We start from the raw sequence: 23,625 nt of genomic DNA, 5'->3' as shown, positions 1-23,625 counted from the left end.
TCTCAGGGTTCACTAAGATGTATCATCATCTGCAACTCTAAACTATGCTACCATCTTTAGGCTATGTGAGCAGTGGTCAGGTGTAGAAGTATCCATCCACTCATTTCTCTGTGAAAGGATCTTTTAGAGTAAACGTGTAAGGACTATCCCTCTACCCTTGGCTTCCCAAGTGAGAAATGATTTAACTGTGAATTTGGGGAGAAAGAGGGGAAACAATATTTAGATCAGCCTATTGATTTTTCTCCCTTCTAATCTGTCTTAGTACGGGAGAGAAGGTCTATTCTCCAGTTCTGACTTTTATCAGTAATGAAAATGACTTTTATTTTTCATTGCCATCTTACTGAATCCTAGATCTAGTTCTCTTTTAGTTCCAAACTCAAGTAGGAAAACATAATATGATTTAGTGGCCACTCCCTAAAACTACAACACTATCAAACAAGTTCTGTTTCCTATGATAGCTGTTCTCTTCACACCCATCACATAGGAAATACCTGTGGGCAAACCAGATTGGAGCTACAGGGGAGATAATAGTAGGCACTGATTATGTACAATTCCCAGTGCACTTATTTGACATATATACCTGTCTCTCCTGTTTTTTTATTATTCAGAAATTTTAAAATTATTCCACTGTTACTTATGTGTTACTAGTAACCAATATTTTGCAACATTTAAAGATGATAATACACCAGTGTGTCATAATCTTGGGTTGGAAACCACCGTCCCAGAGATTCCCATGGTGCATCAGGCAAGCTAGGAAAAGTTTTTATTCTAACAAGGAATTCTATAACGGGCTCAACCAAATGATCAAACTTTCTTGGAAGACAGCACTATTAATTTTCTTTGAAAAGTTCAATGATTCTCCACCTATAATTCCAAATGCCTTTATTTAACCCAAAGATTTGTGTTCATCCGACTGAATATAAGTACTGTTTCCTTTTCATATTACACATGCTATCCACACACTGGAAATAGAGTAATAAACATGAGGGTATTATTAGAACGATACAAAGTTCTGACAGTGTTAACCAATTGTTCTTACTGTTCGAATGCCATCATGCAGATAATTTTCACATCATTAATTATAGTGATTGTCAAGAAATGCCAGAAGTGGCATTTTTTAATGGAAAAGAAGGATTTAGGAAATAATACCTCATTTAATAGGATTATATAAATGTCTGATTAGCGAATGAGTACACATTTATTATGTAAGAAACTGTTATTTGGATTCTATATTAGTGCAATCATGAATAAGAGCCAGAGCGTTGTGTTCTCACGGAATGGTCTATAAAATAGATCACAATATGTTACTATGGAAAACATGCCACTGGAATTGAAGGGTATAATTGAAGTTTAATTTTATTATTGAATTAAGCTAAATGGAAAAACGGGGTGACCCTGATTCACGATTTCAGAAATAACCCAACCAGTGGTACTGTCATCTTCAAAATCACTTTCAATATTTTTATAACTCTCCTTTCCCCTCTCACAAAAGTTTAAGTTTCAGGACACCTGGATCATGCTGATATTTGGAAGAAAATAAACATTCTAGTAGCAGGTTTTTAGGATGCTTTGCCAACATGGCAGATGTAGACAGATGTTCATTTCCCTTTGCAATCTGCATCATGAAGTTCAGAGTTGCCATTAACTTTACAGAAGAGCTGGAATACTGGGGAAACATTTAGAATTAACAGAAAGTGGACACAATAATGTAGGTGCATGTCAGTCAGAATTTGGTACAAAATGTAACCTACTGCAGTACATACACAATATAAAGGTACGCTATGCAAAAGTTTTAAATCCAATCACTGTGTTAAAACGAGGCATCTCCCTAACCATTCTGAGGAAGATTATGGAACTTCAGTGCCTCTATAGAACTTTATAAGCTTTTCTAACTAATTAAGTAAGCTAAACTGGAATTTGGAAAATTGGGTATTAAACAAAGAGAAGAAAATGGAAACTTAAATTAGAATCACTATTCCACTGTTTTTTAAACTAGTTTCTTAAACTAGCTTGTGGCTAAACATGACTAGAGGCAAATATCAGAGAAGACAGAGGTGGAAGGATGTAAACACTTCTGTTTCTTCATTCTGACTTTAGGAAAACTATCTAAAACATCTGAGTTTTTTTTTTTTTTTTAAGACAAAGATCCCCGTACTTTGAATTCTATAAGCTCCTTTAAAATCTTACAAGTTATAGATGTAAAGATAATCTTCATGGTTTTTCACATCCTTTCTCTTTCAATTTACGTTCATATTATATTCTATCTTTCTGGAAATGGCAGTGTATATATAAAATTACATTGTTTGCATGAAGGTTAGTGCTCTGATTCTACTTTTTTAAAAGTCCATTTTTAACCTAAGAACAACCCACATAATAGGAATATTTGATAAATTGTAATCCTTATGCTCAGAGAAAACTAAGCTTCAGTTTGTTGTAAGTCTTCCAATATTTCTACATATTTTTGAATTTAATATAACTCAGGTTATTTATAATACCTTTTATTACATTATACAGTGTGTTATGGACACTTTCCATTCATTAATACGTAAACTAAAATATCATTTTATAGGTAATCATATCCCACAGTTCACTTACCAATGTATCAGGATCCTATTATCCAACTATCATAATTTATTGAAAAATTTTTGAATATTTGAATGTCTTATAATATTTTGTTATTGCAGATAAGTATAGGCTTGAACATGTTCTGTGTCCATTTATGACTGTTCATTTGAGATAAGTTTCCTAAGGGTGCCTGGGTGGCGCAGTAATTAAGCATCTGCCTTGGGCTCAGGTCATGATCCCAGCGTCCTGGGATCGAGCTCCACATTAGGCTCCCTGCGCAGCGGGAAGCCTGCTTCTCTCCCACTCCCCCTGCTTGTATTCCCTCTCTCACTGTGTCTCTCTCTGTTAAGTAAGTAAATAAAATCTTTTTTCAAAAAAAAAAAAAGATACTGAGTCAAATGGTATACAAAAGGATATAGTTTCTCATACATTTCAACAATTTATCCTGCATGAAAAGTTGTGCCAATGAACCTACATAGATAGTCCAGCAGTTTATGTACATTCTAACTCCTCCACATCCTCATCAATGTCGGTTGAATAGGGTAATTTTTTTCATCTTCGAGAATTTGATAAGCATTAGGGCTTATCAAATAAGAAGCATCTCATTTTTATTGCATTGTTTTGATTACGAGGACATTGCTAGTGAGACTTGTATTTGTCTCTACTTGAAACTCTCTGCTAGACGCAGGAAACCACAACAACATTTATCCTCAGTGTCAAAGAACTTAACTAATGTATCAGTTCTCAGAATATTATATCTTTCTATCACCAAACCTTTAAACTTACTGTATGGATACTGATCTTCAGTTGTGTAGACTTCAGAACTGTCCCTGAATAAACTGTAAGTGAGCCAATGGGCATTTGGAGAATCAGGTGGACTCCAGGAGAGATTGATAGCAGAAGAACTTTGAACCTGTCCTCTGGGTGGAGGTTGCTGGGATGGAGCTAAATTACAATGGAGAGAGCATTTATTAGCAAAGGCAATCAATAAGCACACAAGCAAGCTGAAGTAAGATATCCAGCAAAGAGGTCTTTCTGATTCAGGATTACTTTATCAAGAAGACACGTGGTTTACTAAAACATTAATAAACAGAAGGTAGACATCATGAGTTCTCTAAAACAAAGCTTTTATCTATAAGCATAAAACAATTCTGTGGGTTAATGCAGCTGTCATAAACATAGTTGGGGAGTGGACCACAGAATGTTACATTAAGCACTTCTTTTTCTCCTCCTTCCTCTTCCTCTTCCCCTCTCCTCCTCCTTCTCCTCCTACTCGTCCTCCTCCTTCTTCTTAGAAAGTATCCAAGGATATATAACACTGATTTTCTACTTAATTAATTTAAAAGTTAACATAAATAAGTTATGTTGAAACTTGAAATTTAAGTAACATAATTTCTGGATTTTTAAAAGGAAGTTTTCCATTCCACTAAGCACAATGCCTCATCTTGCTTCACAGAGCACAGTGGAAAAGAAAGAATAATAGTTGGTGATACAAATACCTACGATGTCATGGATACTTAATAGTCTAAATATTAGCAAGACATAATCTGAATGTACTATGTGGACATACCCACACCTGCTAGAGGTGCAATGACTGTTGGAAGCGATACGATTGCTTCCATATGGCACGTAAGAGCATTCGCCTCATTATTTTAGTGATATTTTATATAATATAAGTACACTATGGAAGCATTGTCTCTTATCACTGCATATTTTCCTCAGTCTCCCTCTTTTCCTTCATTCTGCACCAGACCCCTCCCTGCTAGAATATGTAAAGGTAAAGGAGAAAAATACTGTCTAACTATTTTTTTAAGGACAATCAGCCACCAGTTATTTATCATGTCCTGGCTTAACAAAGTGCATAATCCTCCATCCGTTTAGAGAAGCACATCCTACTCAGAGTTTTTCATTAAATAACATTTCAAAGGTTTCTGTGTTACCTTACTTTAAAAACCTTTAATGTTTTTGTTAAGAAACTTCCAAAAATCATGGGTAGAAACGAATCAATCAAATAATTATCAGTATTTTTATATGAAGTATTTGCCCTCACTGGGTTATAGGGTTTTGGGAGATGAGAGAGAGCAGATTAACTAATGTAACTAATTAACTAATGTAATAAAGAGCTCGATAAAGAAACTATTTTCCAAAGGGTAAGCAGAGTGTGTAAGGAAACCAAAAGAAATAAAGCTGTAGTCTGGGGTGTAACAGTCGAGCTCTTTCCCTATTTATGCTAGGAGTCCTCAAGACCACCCCAGGTTCAATGATTCGCTAGGATGTCTTGCAGGACTCGTCATATAGTCCTGCTCATGGATAAAACTTATTATAGTAGGGGCACCTGGGTGGCTCTGTGGGTTAAAGCCTCTGCCTTCGGCTCAGGTCATATCTCAGGGTCCTGGGATCGAGCCCCACGTCGGGCTCTCTGCTCAGCAGGGAGCCTGCTTCCTCCTCTCTCTCTGCCTGCCTCTCTGCCTACTTGTGATCTCTATCTGTCAAATAAATAAGTAAAATCTTTAAAGTAAAAAAAAAAAAAAACTTATTATAGTAAAAGAAGAGAGTACAATCAACAAAGGGAAAAGTATGTGGGTAAGTCCAGGGGAAACCAACCACAAGGTTCCAGTCACACAGGATATGCCTAATTCCCCGGCCAATGTTTTATGAAAATATGTGGCGTGTTGCTAAACAGGGAAGCTCATTAGAAACTCAATGCCCAGGGTTTGTATGGGGGACTGTTTATGGAGACAGCTTCTGTCTCCATGAACAACCTCCCAAATTCTAGAGTCCCAGAAGGAAAGCAGGGTTAAGCATAAACTATTTGGTTGGACAAAGTTTAAGAGATAGTGAGCCACTCTTACCTGTTCTGGGGATGGGGAGACCCCCTCAAAAAGCCCAAGTTCCAAGATGTCAACCAAAGACTAACTTTGTAAGAAGGTCTTTCTACAAATAAACAGTCAGACCCGCTATGTGAGCTTTTTTCTAGCACACTATCCCTAGCTTAAAGGGTCACAGCACTCGAAGACAGAAAGAGCTGTAGGAAAAGCATCATTTGGCAGGAGTGGTGACTAATCATGGCAGGATACAACCACCTCAAGACCACCTCAGGACCCCTCCTATACTGCAACGAGAAGCTGAGGATTAAATATTCTAACTTCCCTTTCTGCCAGCCCTCCAGATGACCGGCAGGCTCCTGCTAGTAGCTGAAGCCAATCGAAAGTCAGAGGGCAAGGAGCCTGATGATGCGGACCATACACAATCTTGGGGCATAGAGTAGGGTAGGGAAGTATGGAATAGAAAAGGGAAGTTATCTTGCACACCAGGTAGAGACTTTCAACTAAGAGCTATTACTAATTCATCAGCATTCTCCACTTTGAAGACATGATATAATCCAATAATAATATTTTAAGAAACTATTTCAAGATCACTGAATTTGAAATAAATAAAATTCTATATATTATCCATAGGTTTCCTAAAGACAATGTCTCTAATCCGAAGGGAGATAATATTGATGTCATGTTTTTAAAGGAAAAATATTCAAACTTAGATACACTCTCATTCTTCCTCTTTATCTTTTTTCCTTCTTTGGGATTTGCATTGTTATATTAAAACTCTAACTGTCCATATGCCTAGTTAGCTATAGGACAAGAATAGCACCAATCTCAAAATGACACAGAAAAAGAGAATCATTTCCAAAGAGGACCTTCTACGTTTGAATTTGGGAATTTGCCATATTTGACAGGTTGTTTGGATTGTTGAACACTGACAGTGCTTTTGATCTGTCAGTGATTTTTAATTTAGGGCTCCATTTCCTGTTGTTCTTGGTAGAACCACAAAGATTCATAAACTGTCTCATTTATAACACTCTCAAAGAGCCTTGTAATCTATGGCAATTGAATATTTTTAGTGACTATTAGTGACAACATCTAAAACTCTGCATGCTACCAGGAACACAACAGATTTCAGAGATAAAGCAATCAAAACTGACTTTCAGAGTATTTTCTAAGACAGCGACATACTTTTGGGATGACTGAAAGATAAGTGTTTCCATCCCATGTCAAACGGTATAGAAAAGAATTTGCATTACTTGAAAATTTCATTGGCAAGAAGCATTCCCATACACAAAGACACAAACAGGCTCTTCTACATGTTTACAGTTGATTACTTGTTATGACCATCTCTAACCACAATCTTGTCCAACCTCACAGTATAAATGGATAGTGCCTCTTTGACTCTGAAACGAGAATATTCATAGACCTGAAGGCTTAGACGGTTCAATACCACTCACAGAATAAATAGTATGAAATCCTAGCCATAAGATAACCCAAATTCACCCTTTTATATGCCAAAAGGGGAATTCTGAGAAAATAGTCACATATTCATTCATTCCTCAAAACTGCCAAGTGTGATCTTTGCATTTCCCAGACTTTCTTGTAAGGAAAGATAGTATCATATTGCGACTATATCCATTTGTTTGGGAGCCACGAGTTTTAATCCTGGCTTAGGCACTTCGGTAATTGTGTGACTGTAGTCAAATTTTGGTTGGAGTCTCTGAATCATTCCTCATATATAGTAAGGGGAGAATAATGTCTAACTCTCAGGGTTATTTTGAGTATAAAGAGAATGTGTATGTTTCCCTTTTTCATGAAGGGCTGGGAACACTGTGTCTATGAGGACAGGTGTCTAAGCTCCCTCTGTCTTTTTGTCTTGCCATCCTTAGGGGGTTGTCCTTGTTTACATGGTCCCAGGTGGATGACCACCAAGTCCGTATCCAATTCAACAGGAAAGGTAAAAGGAGAGATGGAGGGCATGCCCCATACCTATGAGAGCACAACCTAGGACTCTGACATATCACTTCTGTTCACATCAATTCAGCCAGAAACTTGGTGACATGGAAATACCTAACCAGAAGGGAAGATGTGGCCATGAACCAGTTCCAAGAATTAATTAACAGCAAACAAATAGAAGACAGTTACTGAGAACTTAAAAATATCTGAAATGTAAAAATAAAGCAATATCTAGAAAGTTACTAAAAAATTAAAAAGTAAAAGCAAATAGGAGTGCTTCTAATTACGGCAACAGGAAGAGTTTAGTGATACAAACTGAATGAAATCATCAAAATAACAATTTGGGGAGCTCTAAGTCAACCACAGGTAAACAAAAAGTTGAGAACATTTACTCTTGAAAAGCAACAATAGGAGTCTGTGGCCTTTCTGTGGGGGTTGTTCCCATAATACCAGTTCCATAGTCAGGAGTGTTAGTTTTACCAGTAGGGCTGACGACAAACAGTAGCTTTGGCGCCACAGGGCATTGACTTGATCTGGGATTGGCAGCAGAAATTCATAGCTTTACCGCCAAAAATTGGCACAGTCATTTGGGAACAAGAGGGAAAACTCACAGGTTTTCGAGCCTGAGTATAACCTCCCAGGTAGGTGAAGTGGTGAATTTACAAAATAATAAACCAGGAGATATTGGGTATGATAGAGTCATGGGAGGCCTGAAATAAACTCTCCATTGATTCCTAGCTGGCTGGAAAACAATGAAGGGATGGGGAAAATCCATGAGAGCCATAGAAAAATGATGGTCAAGGAAGAACTGGGAACTAGCTATAACTCTGAAAACATCCCCCAAACCATATACGGATTGATTGGCAGAAGCTATATGATCTGGAAGTATTTGAGCACAAGCATTGCCCAACTATCGGGCTGATTCAGACACAGAGATGACCCCTAGGAAGCCAGGCTGTAAGTAAAAATTAAAAGAAAAAAAAGAAAAAACCTGATTAGACGTCAACAGCTGTACACTGCAGTGGAGAAAATTTTCTACCGTTTAAGTATATGCAAATTACAAAAAAAAATCTAACAACGTTAAGTGTTTTCAACATAAAATTACAACACACTCAAAGAAATTGTGAACTATACTCATAAAAATAGCAGTTGAGAGAAACAGACTCTGAATGATCCCCGGTATTCAGTACAGCAAAAACCACTTCGATGCGGCTATTATAAGTATGTTCTAAGAGTTAAAGAAAAATCTGATGATGATTCAGTAAAAAGGGAACTTTAATACAGAAACAGAATGCATAAAAACACTAAATTCCAGAGCCGAACAATACAGTAACTGAAATGGAAACTTCCCTGAAAAGGCTTCAATGACAGATTTGAAAGGAAAAGAGAAAGAATAAGTGAACAAGAGGTAGGGGGGGCTCCTCAGTGGCTCATTCAGTTCAGTTTCCAACTCTTGATTTCAGCACAGGTTACGATCTCAGGATCGTGAGAGCAAGTCCTGTGTAGGGCTCTGTGCCGGGCATGGAGCCTGCTTAAAATTTTTTCTCTCTCTAGCTCTCCCTCTCTGCCCCTCTCCCACTAGCACACATGCTCTCTAAGAAAAAAGAAGTATTTTTTTTTAAAAAGCAAAAAAAAAAAAAAGCAAAAACAAAACAAACAAACAAAAAAGCAATAGGTAGAATGTAATGATATAGCAATGATTTAGCCAATCCACAGAAAGGAGAAAAAAGAAATAGAAGAAAAATGAACAGATCCTCAGAGACCTGTGAGACAATGTCAGGTGCACCATGCATCAAAAGAGGTGTTACGAGATCTCCAAAATGAGAAGATAGAGAAAGTGGCAGAAAATATTTGAAGAAAGATTGGCTCAAACTTCCCAAATTTGATGGAAAACACATATCTGCATTTCCAAAAAAGTACAATGAATCCAAATAGGATACCAAGAGATTTGTACCAAATGTATCAGAGTCAAACTGCTGGGAGACAAAAACAAGACTTTTAAAGGAGTAAGAGAAAATTCATCCATAGTTAAAGAAAAATACAATTAGAGGCTGAAAGAAATGATGGAGGCCATAAGGTAGTAGAATGACATATTCAAAGTCCTAAAAGAAAAAAGAATACTTGTCATCAAGAGTTCTACCCAAAAACATTACCCATCAAAAAATGAAGGAAGAATGGATTGAGGGAGGAGGGAAGGATGGATTTGCAGATAATTTTTAAAAAATAGTGGGAGGGACGCCTGGGTGGCTCAGTTGGTTAAGCCGCTGCCTTCGGCTCAGGTCATGATCCCAGGGTCCGGGGATCGAGTCCCGCATCGGGCTCCTTGCTTGGTGGGGAGCCTGCTTCTCTCGCTGCCTCTGCCTGCCTCTCTGCCTGCTTGTGTGTACTTTCTCTCTCTCTCTCTCTCTCTCTCTCTCTCTGGCAAATAAATAAAATCTTAAAAAATAAAATAAAATAAAAAATAGTGGGAGAATTCATTGCTGTCAGACTAGCCCTGCAAGAAATACTAAAGAAATCCACCAGGCTAAAAGGAAATGACACAGAGAGCAAATAATTTGAATAATGTAGAGGTAAGAAGAACACCAGAGAGGGTAAATATGTGGGTAAACATTCAAGACTCTGTGTGTATGTGTGTACATATTCATATATTCATATTGTTTTCTTCTCCTACATTTTTTTAGAACCTATTACTGTTGAGAGAAAATTATATTAGTGTAATATAGGATTTATTATATACATATATACACACACATATATGTAAAATTACACAGTATCATAACTCAAAATGGGGAAAGGAAGGGAGCTATATCAAGAGTTTACTTGTTCTATTTTACCTGCATTAAGTCAGTACAAACCTGAAGTAGACTGTGGCAAATGAAAATGCATATCCTAATCCATAGACCAAAGTAATAAAATAACACGGAAATATAGATTAAAGAGTCAACATAATATAGTAAACTGATTTTCAACAAGATTAGCAAGAACCAAGGGGAAAATAGTTCTTTCAAAAAACAGTGCTGGAACAATTAGAAACCTAAGTTTGAAATGAATGAAAATGGAAACTTAACTCACAACACAACTAAAAATTAATTCAAAACTAAAAATTAATTCAAAATGGATCAAAGGCCTACATCTAAGAGCTAAAACTGTAAGACTCATAAAAATTATAGGGAGAAAGTCTTCATAACCTTGGATTTGGCAATAGTTCCTTAGATATGACACCAAATGTATAAACAACAACAAAAACTCGGCAAATTGAAATTTATCAAATTTTAAAACATCTGTGCTTAAAATGACATTATCAAGAAAGTGAAAGGAAAACACACAGATTGGAAAAACGCACTTGGGAATCATATATCTAATAAAGGACATGCGCCTAAAATATATAAAGAACAATTACAACTCAGTAATAAAGACAAATAACCCAATTAAAAATGGGCAAATAACCAGAATACACTTTCTCTAAAGAAGACATACAAATAACCAATAACTATGAAAACATGTTCAATATCACTAATCATTAGGGAAATGCATATCAAAACTACAATGAGAGCATCCCATACACATTAGATGGCTACTATAAATAAATAAAAAATAACAATGTTGGCAAGGATCCAGAGAAATTTGAGCCCTTGTGCACTGTCAGTGGGAATTTAAAATAGTAAAGCTGCTGTAGAAAATAGCATGGCAGTTCCTCAAAAAAATTAAAAATAGAACTACCATATGATCCAGCATTCCACTTCTGATTATATATCCAACAGAATTGAAAGCAGAGTCATTGAAAACGGAGTCTTGAAGAAATGGCTAGACACTCATATTCATAGCAGCATTACTCACATAAGCCGAAACATGGAAGCAACCCAAGTGTCCACTGACAGATGAATGGATAAGCAAAATGAGGTATATGCATACAATAGAATATTATTCAGCCTTAAAAGGAAGGGAATTCTGAGATAAACTACAAAATTGATGACCCTTGAGGACAAACGTTAAGTGAAGTAAGTCACTACCAAAAGGCAAATATTTTATGATTTTACTTATATGAGGTTCTTAGATTATTCAAAATTATAGAGGCAGAAAGTAAAATTGTGGTTACCATGGGCTGGGGGCAAATGGGAGATATTATTGTTCAATGAGTAACCAGTTTCCATTTCACAAGAAGTAAAGTGTTATAGAGACGCATGGTAGTGATGGTTGGACATCATGAATATACTTAGTATCACTGAACTAGGCATTTGAAAACGGCTAATATGGTCAATTTTATGTCATATATATGTTACTACAATAAAAATATTTAAAAAATATTTTTAATTTAATATTTTTAAATATTAGTTACAAAAGCCTCTCTGATAAGTAAGGATAAAGGAAAAAATATGAGTGATAAAAAGATGGATAAATAACCAAAGATAAACACAGGAGTAGTGTCAAGAAGAGTTAAAACACAAATGAGTTACGAATTATATATATATAGCCATTATATATAAAAAACTATGAACTTAACTAAATATATAATAATTTATTAACTATTAACTATTATTAATTATTAACTATTAATTATTTATTTTTAAGGTTTATATTTATATATAAATATGTGTTTTATATTTATATATAAATTTATAAATTTTATTTATTACTTATTATATATTAACTATTTTAAGGGGGAGGAGTCAAGATGGGGGAGAAGTAGCAGGAGATCAGCTAGACAGCTTATCTAACCATTGTGAACACCTACAAATCCAACGGGAAATGGAAGAGAAGAAGAGCAACAATTCCAGAAACAGAAAATCGATCACTTTCTGAAAGGTAGGACCTGCGGAGAAGTGAATCCAAAGCGACGGGAAGATAGACCCCAGGGGGAGGGACCGGCTCCCGGCAAGCGGCGGAGCAACAGAGCACAAAATCGGGACTTTTAAAAGTCGGCTCCACTGGGAGACATCGCTCCAGAGACTAAACCAGGGGGAAACCCAGGCGGGGTCAGCATAACCCCAGGTCCCGCGGGGTCACAGAAGGACCAGGGGTGTCTGAGTGCCGCAGAGCTCGCAGGTATTAGAGCGGGGAAGCCGGCTACAGCGACAAAGCCGAGGAGTGAGCTCTCAGCCTGGGGTTACCTTGTGCCGGTCGCAGGCTGGGTGGGCTCGGAGCGCGGCCGGAGGCCACGGAGACGGAAGCGACCCGGCGCTTTTCTCCAGCTCCAGCAATTGACTGCTCTCCTCAAGGCGCAACCGCAGGCCACGGAGGCGGGGCGGTTGGGCGCTTTGCTCTGATGGCGCGCTGAGGAGCGGAACCCCAAGCTCTCGGCTCCTCCGGGCCGGAGACTGGGAGGCCGCCATCTTCATTCCCGTCCTCCGGAACTCTACGGAAAGCGCTCAGGGAACAAAAGCTCCCGAAAGCAAACCCGAGCGGATTACTTAGCCCGGCCCCTGGCAAGGGCGGTGCAATTCTGCCTGCAGCAAAGACACTTGAGAATCACTACAACAGGCCCCTCCCCCAGAAGATCAACAAGAAACCCAGCCAAGACCAACTTCACTCACCAAGAACAGCGGAATTCCACAGCAGGAGAAAGCAAATCTTATCTGGACAAAATGACAAGGCAGAAAAACTCACCTCAAAAAAAAGAACAAGAGGCCGTACCGAAGGCTGGAGACCTAATCAATACGGACATTGGTAACATGACAGATCTAGAGTTCAGAATGACAATTCTCAAGGTTCTAGCCGGGCTCGAAAAAGGCATAGAAGATATTAGAGAAACCCTCTCCGGAGAGATAAAAGCCCTTTCTGGAGAAATAAAAGAACTAAAATCTAACCAAGTTGAAATCAAAAAAGCTATTAATGAGGTGCAATCAAAAATGGAAGCTCTCACTGCTAGGATAAATGAGGCAGAAGAAAGAATTAGTGACATAGAAGACCAAATGACAGAGAATAAAGAAGCTGAGCAAAAGAGAGACAAATACTGGACCACGAGGAGAGAATTCGAGAGATAAGCGACACCATAAGACAACACAACATTAGAATAATTGGGATTCCAGAAGAAGAAGAAAGAGAGAGGGGAGCAGAAGGTATATTGGAGACAATTATTGGAGAGAATTTCCCTAATATGGCAAAGGGAACAAACATCAAAATCCAGGAGATGCTAAGAAAGCCCCTCAAAATCAATAAAAATAGGTCCACACCTCGTCACCTGATAGTAAAATTTACAAGTCTTAGCGACAAAGAGAAAATCCTGAAAGCAACCCGGGAAAAGATGTCTGTAACATACAAGGGTAAAAACATTAGATTGACAGCGGACTTATCCACAGAGACCTGGCAGGCCAGAAAGAACTGGCATGATATATTCAGAGCACTAAACGAGAAAAACATGCAGCCAAGAATACTATATCCAGCAAGGCTATAATTGAAAATAGAAGGAGAGATAAAGAGCTTCCAGGACAAACAAAAGCTCAAAGAATTTGCAAACACCAAACCAGCTAGACAGGAAATATTGAAAGGGGTCCTCTAAGCAAAGAGAGACCCTAAAAGTAGTAGATCAGAAAGAAACAGAGACAATATACAGTAACAATCACCTTACAGGCAATACAATGGCAATAAATTCATATCTCTCAATAGTTACCCTGAATGTTAGTGGGCTAAATGCCCCAATCAAAAGACACAGGGTATCAGAATGGATAAAAAAACAAAACCCATCAATATGCTGCCTACAAGAAACGCATTTTAGACCCGAAGACACCTCCAGATTTAAAGTGAGGGGGTGGAAAACAATGTACCATGCTAATGGACATCAGAAGAAAGCTGGGGTGGCAATCCTTATATCAGATCAATTAGATTTTAAGCCAAAGACTACAATAAGAGATGACGAAGGACACTATATCATACTCAAAGGGTCTGTCCAACAAGAAGACCTAACAATCTTAAATATCTATGCCCCTAACATGGGAGCAGCCAACTATATAAACCAATTAATAACAAAATCAAAGAAATACATCAACAGTAATACAATAATAGCAGGGGACTTTAACACTCCCCTCACTGAAATGGACAGATCATCTAAGCAAAAGATCAATAAGGAAATAAAGGCCTTAAATGACACACTGGACCAGATGGACATCACAGATATATTCAGAACATTCCATCCCAAAGCAACTGAATATACATTCTTCTCTAGTGCGCATGGAACATTCTCCAGAATAGACCACATCCTGGGTCATAAATCAGGTCTCAATCGGTACCAAAAGATTGAGATCATTCCCTGAATATTTTCAGACCACAATGCTCTGAAGCTAGAATTCAATCACAAGAGGAAATTTGGAAAGAATGCAAATACATGGAGACTAAACAGCATCCTTCTAAAAAATGAATGGGTCAACCAGGAAATTAAAGGAGAATTGAAAAATTCATGGAAACAAATGATAATGAAAACACAACGGTTCAAAATCTGTGGGACACAACAAAGGTAGTCCTGAGAGGAAAATATATAGTGGTGCAAGCCTTTCTCAAGAAACAAGAAAGGTCTCAAATACACAACCTAACCCTACACCTAAAGGAGCTGGAGAGAGAACAACAAAGAAAGCCTAAACCCAGCAGGAGAAGAGAAATCATTAAGAACAGAGCAGAAATCAATGAAATAGAAACTTAAAAAACAATAGAACAAATCAACAAAACTAGGAGCTGGTTCTTTGAAAGAATTAATAAGATTGATAAGCCCCTGGCCAGACTTATCAAAAAGAAAAGAGAAAGGACGCAAATAAATAAAATCATGAATGAAAGAGGAGAGATCACAACCAACACCAAAGAAATACAAACAATCATAAGAACATACTACGAGCAACTCTACGCCAACAAATTTGACAATCTGGAAGAAATGGATACATTTCTAGAGACATATAAACTACCACAACTGAAGCAGGAAGAAATAGATAACCTGAACAGACCCATAACCAGTAAGGAGATTGAAACAGTCATCAAAAATCTCCAAACAAACAAAAGTCCAGGACCAGACGGCTTCCCAGGGGAATTCTACCAAACATTTAAAGAAGAATTAATTCTTACTCTCCTGAAACTGTTCCAAAAAATAGAAATGGAAGAAAAACTTCCAAACTCATTCTATGAGGCCAGCATCACCTTGATCCCAAAACCAGACAAGGATCCCACCAAAAAAGAGAATTACAGACCCGTATCTTTGATGAACACAGATGTGAAAATTCTCACCAAAATACTGACCAATAGGATCCAACAGTACATTAAAAGGATTATTCACCACGACCAAGTGGGATTTATTCCAGGGCTGCAAGGTTGGTTCAACATCCGCAAATCCATCAATGTGATACAATACATTAATAAAAGAAAGAGTAAGAACCATATGATACTCTCAATAGATGCTGAAAAAGCATTTGACAAAGTGCAGCATCCCTTCCTGATTAAAACTCTTCAAAGTGTAGGGATAGAAGGCACATACCTCAATATTATCAAAGCCATCTATGAAAAACCCACCGCAAATATCATTCTCAATGGAGAAAAACTGAAAGCTTTTCCGTTAAGGTCAGGAACACGGCAGGGATGTCCGTTATCACCACTGCTGTTCAACATAGTACTAGAAGTCCTAGCCTCAGCAATCAGACAACAAAAAGAAATTAAAGGCATCCAAATTGGCAAAGAAGAAGTCAAACTATCACTCTTTGCAGATGATATGATACTATATGTGGAAAACCCAAAAGGCTCCACTCCAAAACTGCTAGAACTTATACAGGAATTCAGTAAAGTGTCAGGATATAAAGTCAATGCACAGAAATCAGTCGCATTTCTTTACACTAACAACAAGACAGAAGAAAGAGAAATTGAGGAGTCAGTCCCATTTACAATCGCACCCAAAACCATAAGATTCCTAGGAATAAATCTAACCAAAGAGGCAAAGAATCTATACTCAGAAAACTATAAAGTCCTCATGAAAGAAATTGAGGAAGACACAAAGAAATGGAAAAATATTCCATGCTCATGGATTGGAAGAACAAATATTGTGAAAATGTCTATTCTACCTAAAGCAATCTACACATTTAATGCAATCCCTATCAAAATCCCATCCATTTTTTTTAAAGAAATAGAACAAATAATCCTAAAATTTATATGGAACCAGAAAAGACCTCGAATAGCCAAAGGAATATTGAAAAAGAAAGCCAAAGCTGGTGGCATCACAATTCCAGACTTCAAGCTCTATTACAAAACTGTCATCATCAAGACAGTATGGTACTGGCACAAAAACAGACATATAGACCAATGGAACAGAATAGAGAGCCCAGAAATAGACCCTCAACTCTATGGTCAACTAATCTTCAACAAAGCAGGGAAGAATATCCAATGGAATAAAGACAGCCTCTTTAACAAATGGTGCTGGGAAAATTGGACAGCCACATGCAGAAAAATGAAACTGGACTATTTCCTTACACCACACATGAAAATAGACTCAAAATGGTTGAAGGACCTCAATGTGAGAAAGGAATATATCAAAATCCTTGAGGACAATGCAGGCAGCAACCTCTTTGACCTCAACCGCAGCAACTTCTTCCTAGGAACATCGCCAAAGGCAACAGAAGCAAGGGCAAAAATGAACTATTGGGATTTCATCAAGATCAAAAGCTTTTGCACAGCAAAGGAAACAGTGAACAAAACCAAAAGACAACTGACAGAATGGGAGAAGATATTTGCAAACGACATATCAGATAAAGGGCTAGTATCCAAAATCTATAAAGAGCTTATCAAACTCAATACCCAAAGAACAAATAATCCAGTCAAGAAATGGGCAGAGGACATGAACAGACATTTCTGCAAAGAAGACATCCAGATGGCCAACAGACACATGAAAAAATGCTCCACATCACTCAGCATCAGGGAAATACAAATCAAAACCACAATGAGATACCACCTCACACCAGTCAGAATGGCTAAAATTAACAAGTCAAGACATGACAGATGCTGGCGAGGGTGCGGAGAGAGGGGAACCCTCCTCCACTGTTGGTGGGAATGCAAGCTGGTGCAACCACTCTGGAAAACAGTGTGGAGGTTCCTCAAAAAACTGAAAATAGAGCTACCCTACGACCCAGCAATTGCACTACTGGGTATATATCCTAAAGATACAAACGTGGTACTCCGAAGGGGCACGTGCACCCGAATGTTTATAGCAGCAATGTCCACAATAGCCAAACTGTGGAAAGAGCCTAGATGTCCATCAACAGATGAATGGATAAAGAAGAGGTGCTATATATACACAATGGAATACTATGCATCCATCAAAAGACATGAAATCTTGCCATTTGCGATGACGTGGATGGAACTAGAGGGTATCATGCTTAGCGAAATAAGTCAATCGGAGAAAGACAACTATCATATGATCTCTTTGATATGAGGAAGTGGAGATGCAAGCCGGGGAGGGTTGGGGGGAGGTAGGAAAAGAAAAAATGAAAAGATGGGATTGGGAGGGAGACAAACCATAAAAGACTCAATCTCAAAAAACAGACTGAGGGTTGCCGGGGGGAGGGGGGACGGGAGAGGGTGGTGGGGATATGGACATTGGGGAGGGTATGTGCTATGATGAGTGCTGTGAAATGTGTAAACCTGGCGATTCACAGACCCGTACCCCTGGGGATAAAAATACATTATATGTTTATTAAAATAAAAAAATTTTAAAAAAACTATTTTAATTAATTATTTACTTTTTAAACTTTTTAAAACTTTTTTAGACTTTTTTGACTTTTAATTAACTTAATTATTAACTATTAATTATTAGCTATTAACTATTATTAACTAAATATATATTTAGTTAAGTTCATAGGGCAAATGAAATTTCATTTCATTCACTAGTAAAGCATATAGAAGGAAGAATTATTTAGTACCTGTTTTGTATTACTTCTATCAAGGAGAATGACTATCATTTTGAAAGCATGAAACTAGTATTGATAGGAAAGAAATGAATCACAAAATAAGAAGCAGATTATGAGAGAGGGTCTAACTACCTTAACTGAATTCAATTCTCCTCCTGCGCTCTGGAAATTATATGCTCAGATTCCCAACTCAACTCCCATCCAAAAAAAAAAAAAAGGAAAAAATTACAGACGATATTGCTAACCTATTGCCAGTAGCCTCTAATTGGAAAAAATAATAGTCATAACCCTGTGGTTCCCAAACTGTGTAGAAGGACACTATGAAACATTCTAATGATCAAGGAAAAACATGCTCAACATCTGTTGGACACAGAGGAAAATACCAGCCCGAGGTAGTTCACAGTTTTAACAATAGATAGCACTACATTCCTTTCAATAGCACCATATCTTTGTGAATCTGGTTGTTTCAGCTGTTGCTAGGATAAAAAGCAAGTATCATGTAAAAATCAAGGTAGAACAGAAAGGAAAGCAGCCTCCCTTCATACTCATACCACAGTCAGCATTTCCTGTGGCCCTTGTTCACTCCCTTCTACTGTGAGTGTAGCCATCGTTTCTGCTGACTATGTTTCAAGCTCTTTTAAAGGCAGGAATCTTGTGCATTTTTTTTTTTTTCTTGAATGAACTACCTCTGTAGGTACTGAGTCTCTAAATTTGCTTTCCCAGTGTTTTGTAAATTTTGTGAAACACACACCCAAAACAACAGCAGCCACAACTACTATAAGTGGTTGAACAAATGTATTCAACAGTAAGGAAATCAGAGAATCAATTCCATTTACTATAGCACCAAGAAGCATAAGATACCTGGGAATAAACCTAACCAGAGGTTAAGGATCTGTACTCGAGGAACTACAGAACACCCATGAAAGAAATTGAAGAAGACACAAAAAGATGGAAGACCATTCCATGCTTATGGATAAGAATAAACATTGTTAAAATATCTATACTGCCTAGACCAGTCTATACTCTCAATGACATCCCAATCAAAATTCCACCAGCATTTTTCAAAGAGCTGGAACAAAAATCCTAAAATTTGTATGGAACAAGAAGAGACCCCGCATCGCTAAGGAACGTTGAAAAAGAAACACAAAACTGGGGGCATCACGTTGCCTGATTTCAAGCTTTACTACAAAGCTGTGATCACCAAGACAGCATGGTACTGGCACAGAAACAGACACATGGACCAGTGGAACAGAGTAGAGAACCCAGATATGGATCCTCAACTCTACGGTCAAATAATCTTCAACAAAGCAGGAAAAAGTATACAGTGGAAAAAAGACAGTCTCCTCAATAAATGGTGTTGGGAGAATTGGACAGCTACATGTAGAAGAATGAAACTCAACCATTATCTTACACCGTACACAAAGATAAACTCAAAATGGATGAAAGACCTCAACGTGAGGCAGGAATCTATCAAAATCCTAGAGAAGAACATAGGCAGTAACCTCTTCAACATGGGCCACAGCAACTTCTTTCAAGATATGTCTCCAAAGGCAAAGGAAACAAAAGCAAAAATGAACTTTTGGGACTTCATCAAGATCAAAACCTTCTGCACAGCAAAGGAAACAGTCAGCAAAACAAAGAGGCAACCCACAGAATGGGAGAAGGTATTCACAAATGACACTATAGACAAAGGGCTGATATCCAAGATCTATAAAGAACTCCCCAAACTCAACACACACAAAACAGATAATCACATCAAAAAATGGGCAGAAGACATGAACAGACACTTCCCCAAAGAAGACATACAAATGGCTAACAGACACATGAAAAAATGTTCATCATAATTAGCCATCAGGGAGATTCAAATCAAAACCACATTGAGATACCACCTTACACCAGTTAGAATGGCCAAAATTAACAAGACAGGAAACAACATGTGTTGGAGAGGATGTGGACAAAGGGGAACCCTCTTACACTGTTGGTGGGAATGCAAGTTGGTGCAAACACTTTGGAAAACAGTGTGGAGATTCCTTAAGAAATTAAAAATAGAGCTTCCCTATGACCCTACAATTGTACTACTGGGTATTTACCCCAAAGATACAGGTGTAGTGAAAAGAAGGGCCATCTGTACCCTAATGTTCATAGCAGCAATGGCCACAGTCACCAAACTGTGGGAGGAACCAAGATGCCCTTCAACAGACAAATGGGTAAAGAAGATGTGGTCCACATATGCAATAGAGTATTATGCCTCCACCAGAAAGGATGAATCTCCCACTTTTGTATCAACATGGATGGGACTGGGAGAGATTATGCTGAGTGAAGTAAGTCAAGCAGAGAGAGTCAAGTATCATATGGTTTCGCTTATTTGTGGAGCATGAGGAATAACACGGAGGACGTTGGGAGATGGAGCAGAGAAGGGAGTTGGGGAAACTGGAGGGGGAGAAAAACCATGAGAGACTGTGGACTCTGAGGAACAAACTGAGGGTTTTGGAGGGGAGGAGGTAGGGGATTGGATGAGCCTGGTGCTGGGTATTATGGAGGGCATGTATTGCATGGAGCACTGGGTGTGGTGCATAAACAGTAAATTCTGGAACACTGAAAAGAAATAAAATAAAATAAAATGGGAAAAAACAGTAAAGATCACAATTTTAAAGAGAAAATTTAAATATATACATGGATATATATGTGTATATATACATATATATGTATATCTGTATATAGGTGTGTCAAGTGAAGGTACTTCCATGTATAAATGGAATAATAGGAATATAAAAGTTTTTTAACTATTAAAAATGGGAAGCATTTGGAAAGATAAGATTTAGCCCAGAGAAGGAAAGACAAAACAAAAGTAAATATCTACCACTACTAAGAAATGTAGGCTCGTGTTCAGTGAACTAAACTGTCCAGTTTTGCTTGAGGTATAGTTCCTGGACTGTGTCTTAGGTGTAAGAATAGGTAGAAAAAAATGGAGCAATGCCAATATTTTCATTCAAAATTAGTGGCAGAACCAATCAAAAATCACTCTGATTTGGTATGTTATATGTAAGGTTCTCACAAAATGATGATCTACAACTGCCATCCAAAGCAATATGTTGGAATTCCTGTTGCACAAAGATCAATCAGTTCTATAGTTAATCAATGAATAGCAAATATTAATTAAACTCTTAGTGAAATCCAGATTTACGTGTAGACTCTATTTACACAGAAAGGCAATTACAATAGTCCTTTCCCAAAAGAAGCCTAAATGCTGTTTACTTATACTAGCATACAGAGAAAAAACAAAACACAGGATACCAAAGATAAACTACACAGGTACAAAATCTGAATACGTCTTGTTAATCATTACCTGCACCCCGCCTTCCGCTACCTCAAAATCTTGTACAGTTGCTGTGGAGCTCAATATTTTCTTTCTTATTTTTCTCTCCCTTAAATATACATAACACAGTTCCAAGCATGCTTGTTTATGATGATTTGTCCTGACTTACGGCATTCCCTCTCATTGTGACTCATGACAGTCCCAGGACACCCCAAGGAGAACACGCATTGTACAATATGTTGTAGAGGGCTCCTTACCACATGTTCTCAACAGGCATTTCTTAGAAATTCTGGAAAAGGTAAGGATATATGATCTTAGAGTAAATATAAATAAATCACTACTATGCCATGAAACTGTAGGACTGTAGGTGACCTTGAGAAGTCAAGTCAAGGCACTGGAGAATAGTGTGGAAAAGTCCAAAGATACTGAGATGTAATCTTTGGCTTCCAGGAGTTGAAAATAGAAATGTGTAAGATATTTAAACAGCTAATACAACTTGCAGGAGAAATATCAAATATAGGAGGGATATGCTATGATAAACATTGATAATTGCTCTAATATCAATAAGCAACTAATAATAGCATGGTACCCATAAAATTTGGGGGATGGAAGGACTTAATTCATAAGAAATAAGAATAAATCTCACATGTGTTACAGAAAATTGGCTGGGAATATCCTTGTTTGGTGGGGTGACTGATCATTTTGTTTTAACCAGTAGTGTTGATTTTTGTACTGAATTCCTATGTCACTGGAAAGTCCAATGTCTGGGAGAAAACCAAGACTCTGGTCACCACACTAGCGATTTCATTCTACCAAAATGTTTTAAATTTCCCACTACTAACATAATCACCATTTCAATAATCTAATCAATGAAAAAAGAACACAAGTTTCATTTAGTGTAATTTTTTTTTCATTTCCCACCTAAATTCTCCACCTTGTGCCTAAGCCTTTCTGATGGGTTCTCAACGGAGAAAGTGAGTAACATGACACTCTTCCCTGCATGATGGTCCACCCACCAGCACAGGGCCAGAGTTCACTTACTTTTGCTGCAGCCCAGCGGATTGTTCACATCCAAATGGCTTGCCCTGGGAACACAAGTATCACACTTGGATCCAGTGACAAATCGTTTACAGAAACACTGGCCCGTGACCAAGTGACAGGTTTCATTCAAGGCTCCTGAGAGATGACAATTGCAAGGCTGACATCTGAAAACAAGACAAATAAACCATCAAAGAGAATAATGTTTTGATTAATAATTCATAGTATAAGTTACATCTATCAATAACATTGTGAAATAAGATGGACTGTTTTAGCCAATATATTGAAAAAGAACACTTGAGCAAAACAAACAAACAAACACAACATCAAACAAACAAACAAAAAAGATTCTTTAACAAAATGTTGCCTACAATAAAATCTCTATGAAGCCTTCCCTTTGTAAACTAATTGATGGCAAAAAAAAAAAAAATAAAGAGTGTCATTTTGCTTTTTTCATGCCACGATACATCTCATGGATTAGTTGTTCAATTAAGAATGCCGTAAATTTTGATTTCTCACAAAAGCAGTTATTCTGATAGCTAAAAATTTAGATTCGGTACCCACAAATCATCCTTCTAAGTATCTATGAAGTTCTGAAGTAGAACATTGGGTGTGATTACCATGGATTTCCCTAAAAATCTTGAAACTCTATATTTTTAGTTTTATAAAGACTATATTTCATTAAGAGGAGAGTTTGTGGAAGACATGTTCCACTACTGTCCATGCCTTAATCTAGGTTATATTTCATTTTCTATTTTATGAACTGAACTCACTTATCCAGAATGGTTAGAGAATAGAGCATTATTCTGATTTATGAAAAGATGTTAATGATATAAATATAATGAGAAAACTTCATTCCAACTTAAATTTCTTGGACCTAAAGTTGCTTGTAAAAATCACTGGTCTGGCATTTTGCCATGATAGAATCCAAAACCTGTTTCCTCTGGGTAAGTTATTCAAATTCTTAGCATATGCCAATGTCATTGATCAGGATAAGCAATTTGGCACCATGAAGTATTGGTGAGGCAAAAAGAGAACATGGAAAAAGACAACGCACCTGTAA

At 37.5% G+C, this 23,625-nt stretch overlaps 1 protein-coding gene across 2 annotated transcripts in view; it reads right to left on the bottom strand.

The window, feature by feature from the left end:
• The window catches only part of USH2A (usherin), a gene marked incomplete at both ends in the record, with an annotated part of 700,457 nt that overhangs the window by 506,294 nt on the left and 170,538 nt on the right, over positions 1-23,625 (bottom strand). For both annotated transcript variants that reach the window (XM_080825193.1, XM_080825194.1), the window contains 2 exons: positions 3,352-3,510; positions 22,566-22,729. In XM_080825193.1, the coding sequence (XP_080681319.1) occupies positions 3,352-3,510; positions 22,566-22,729 (323 nt within the window). The remainder of the gene's footprint in view (positions 1-3,351; positions 3,511-22,565; positions 22,730-23,625) is intronic.

Source organism: Martes martes, assembly GCF_963455335.1.
Source record: "Martes martes genome assembly, chromosome: 15".
NCBI classification, from domain to species: Eukaryota; Metazoa; Chordata; class Mammalia; order Carnivora; family Mustelidae; genus Martes; species Martes martes.
The sequence above is the reverse complement of the archived record's forward strand: the minus strand, read 5'-3'. Positions and strand labels throughout refer to the sequence as shown.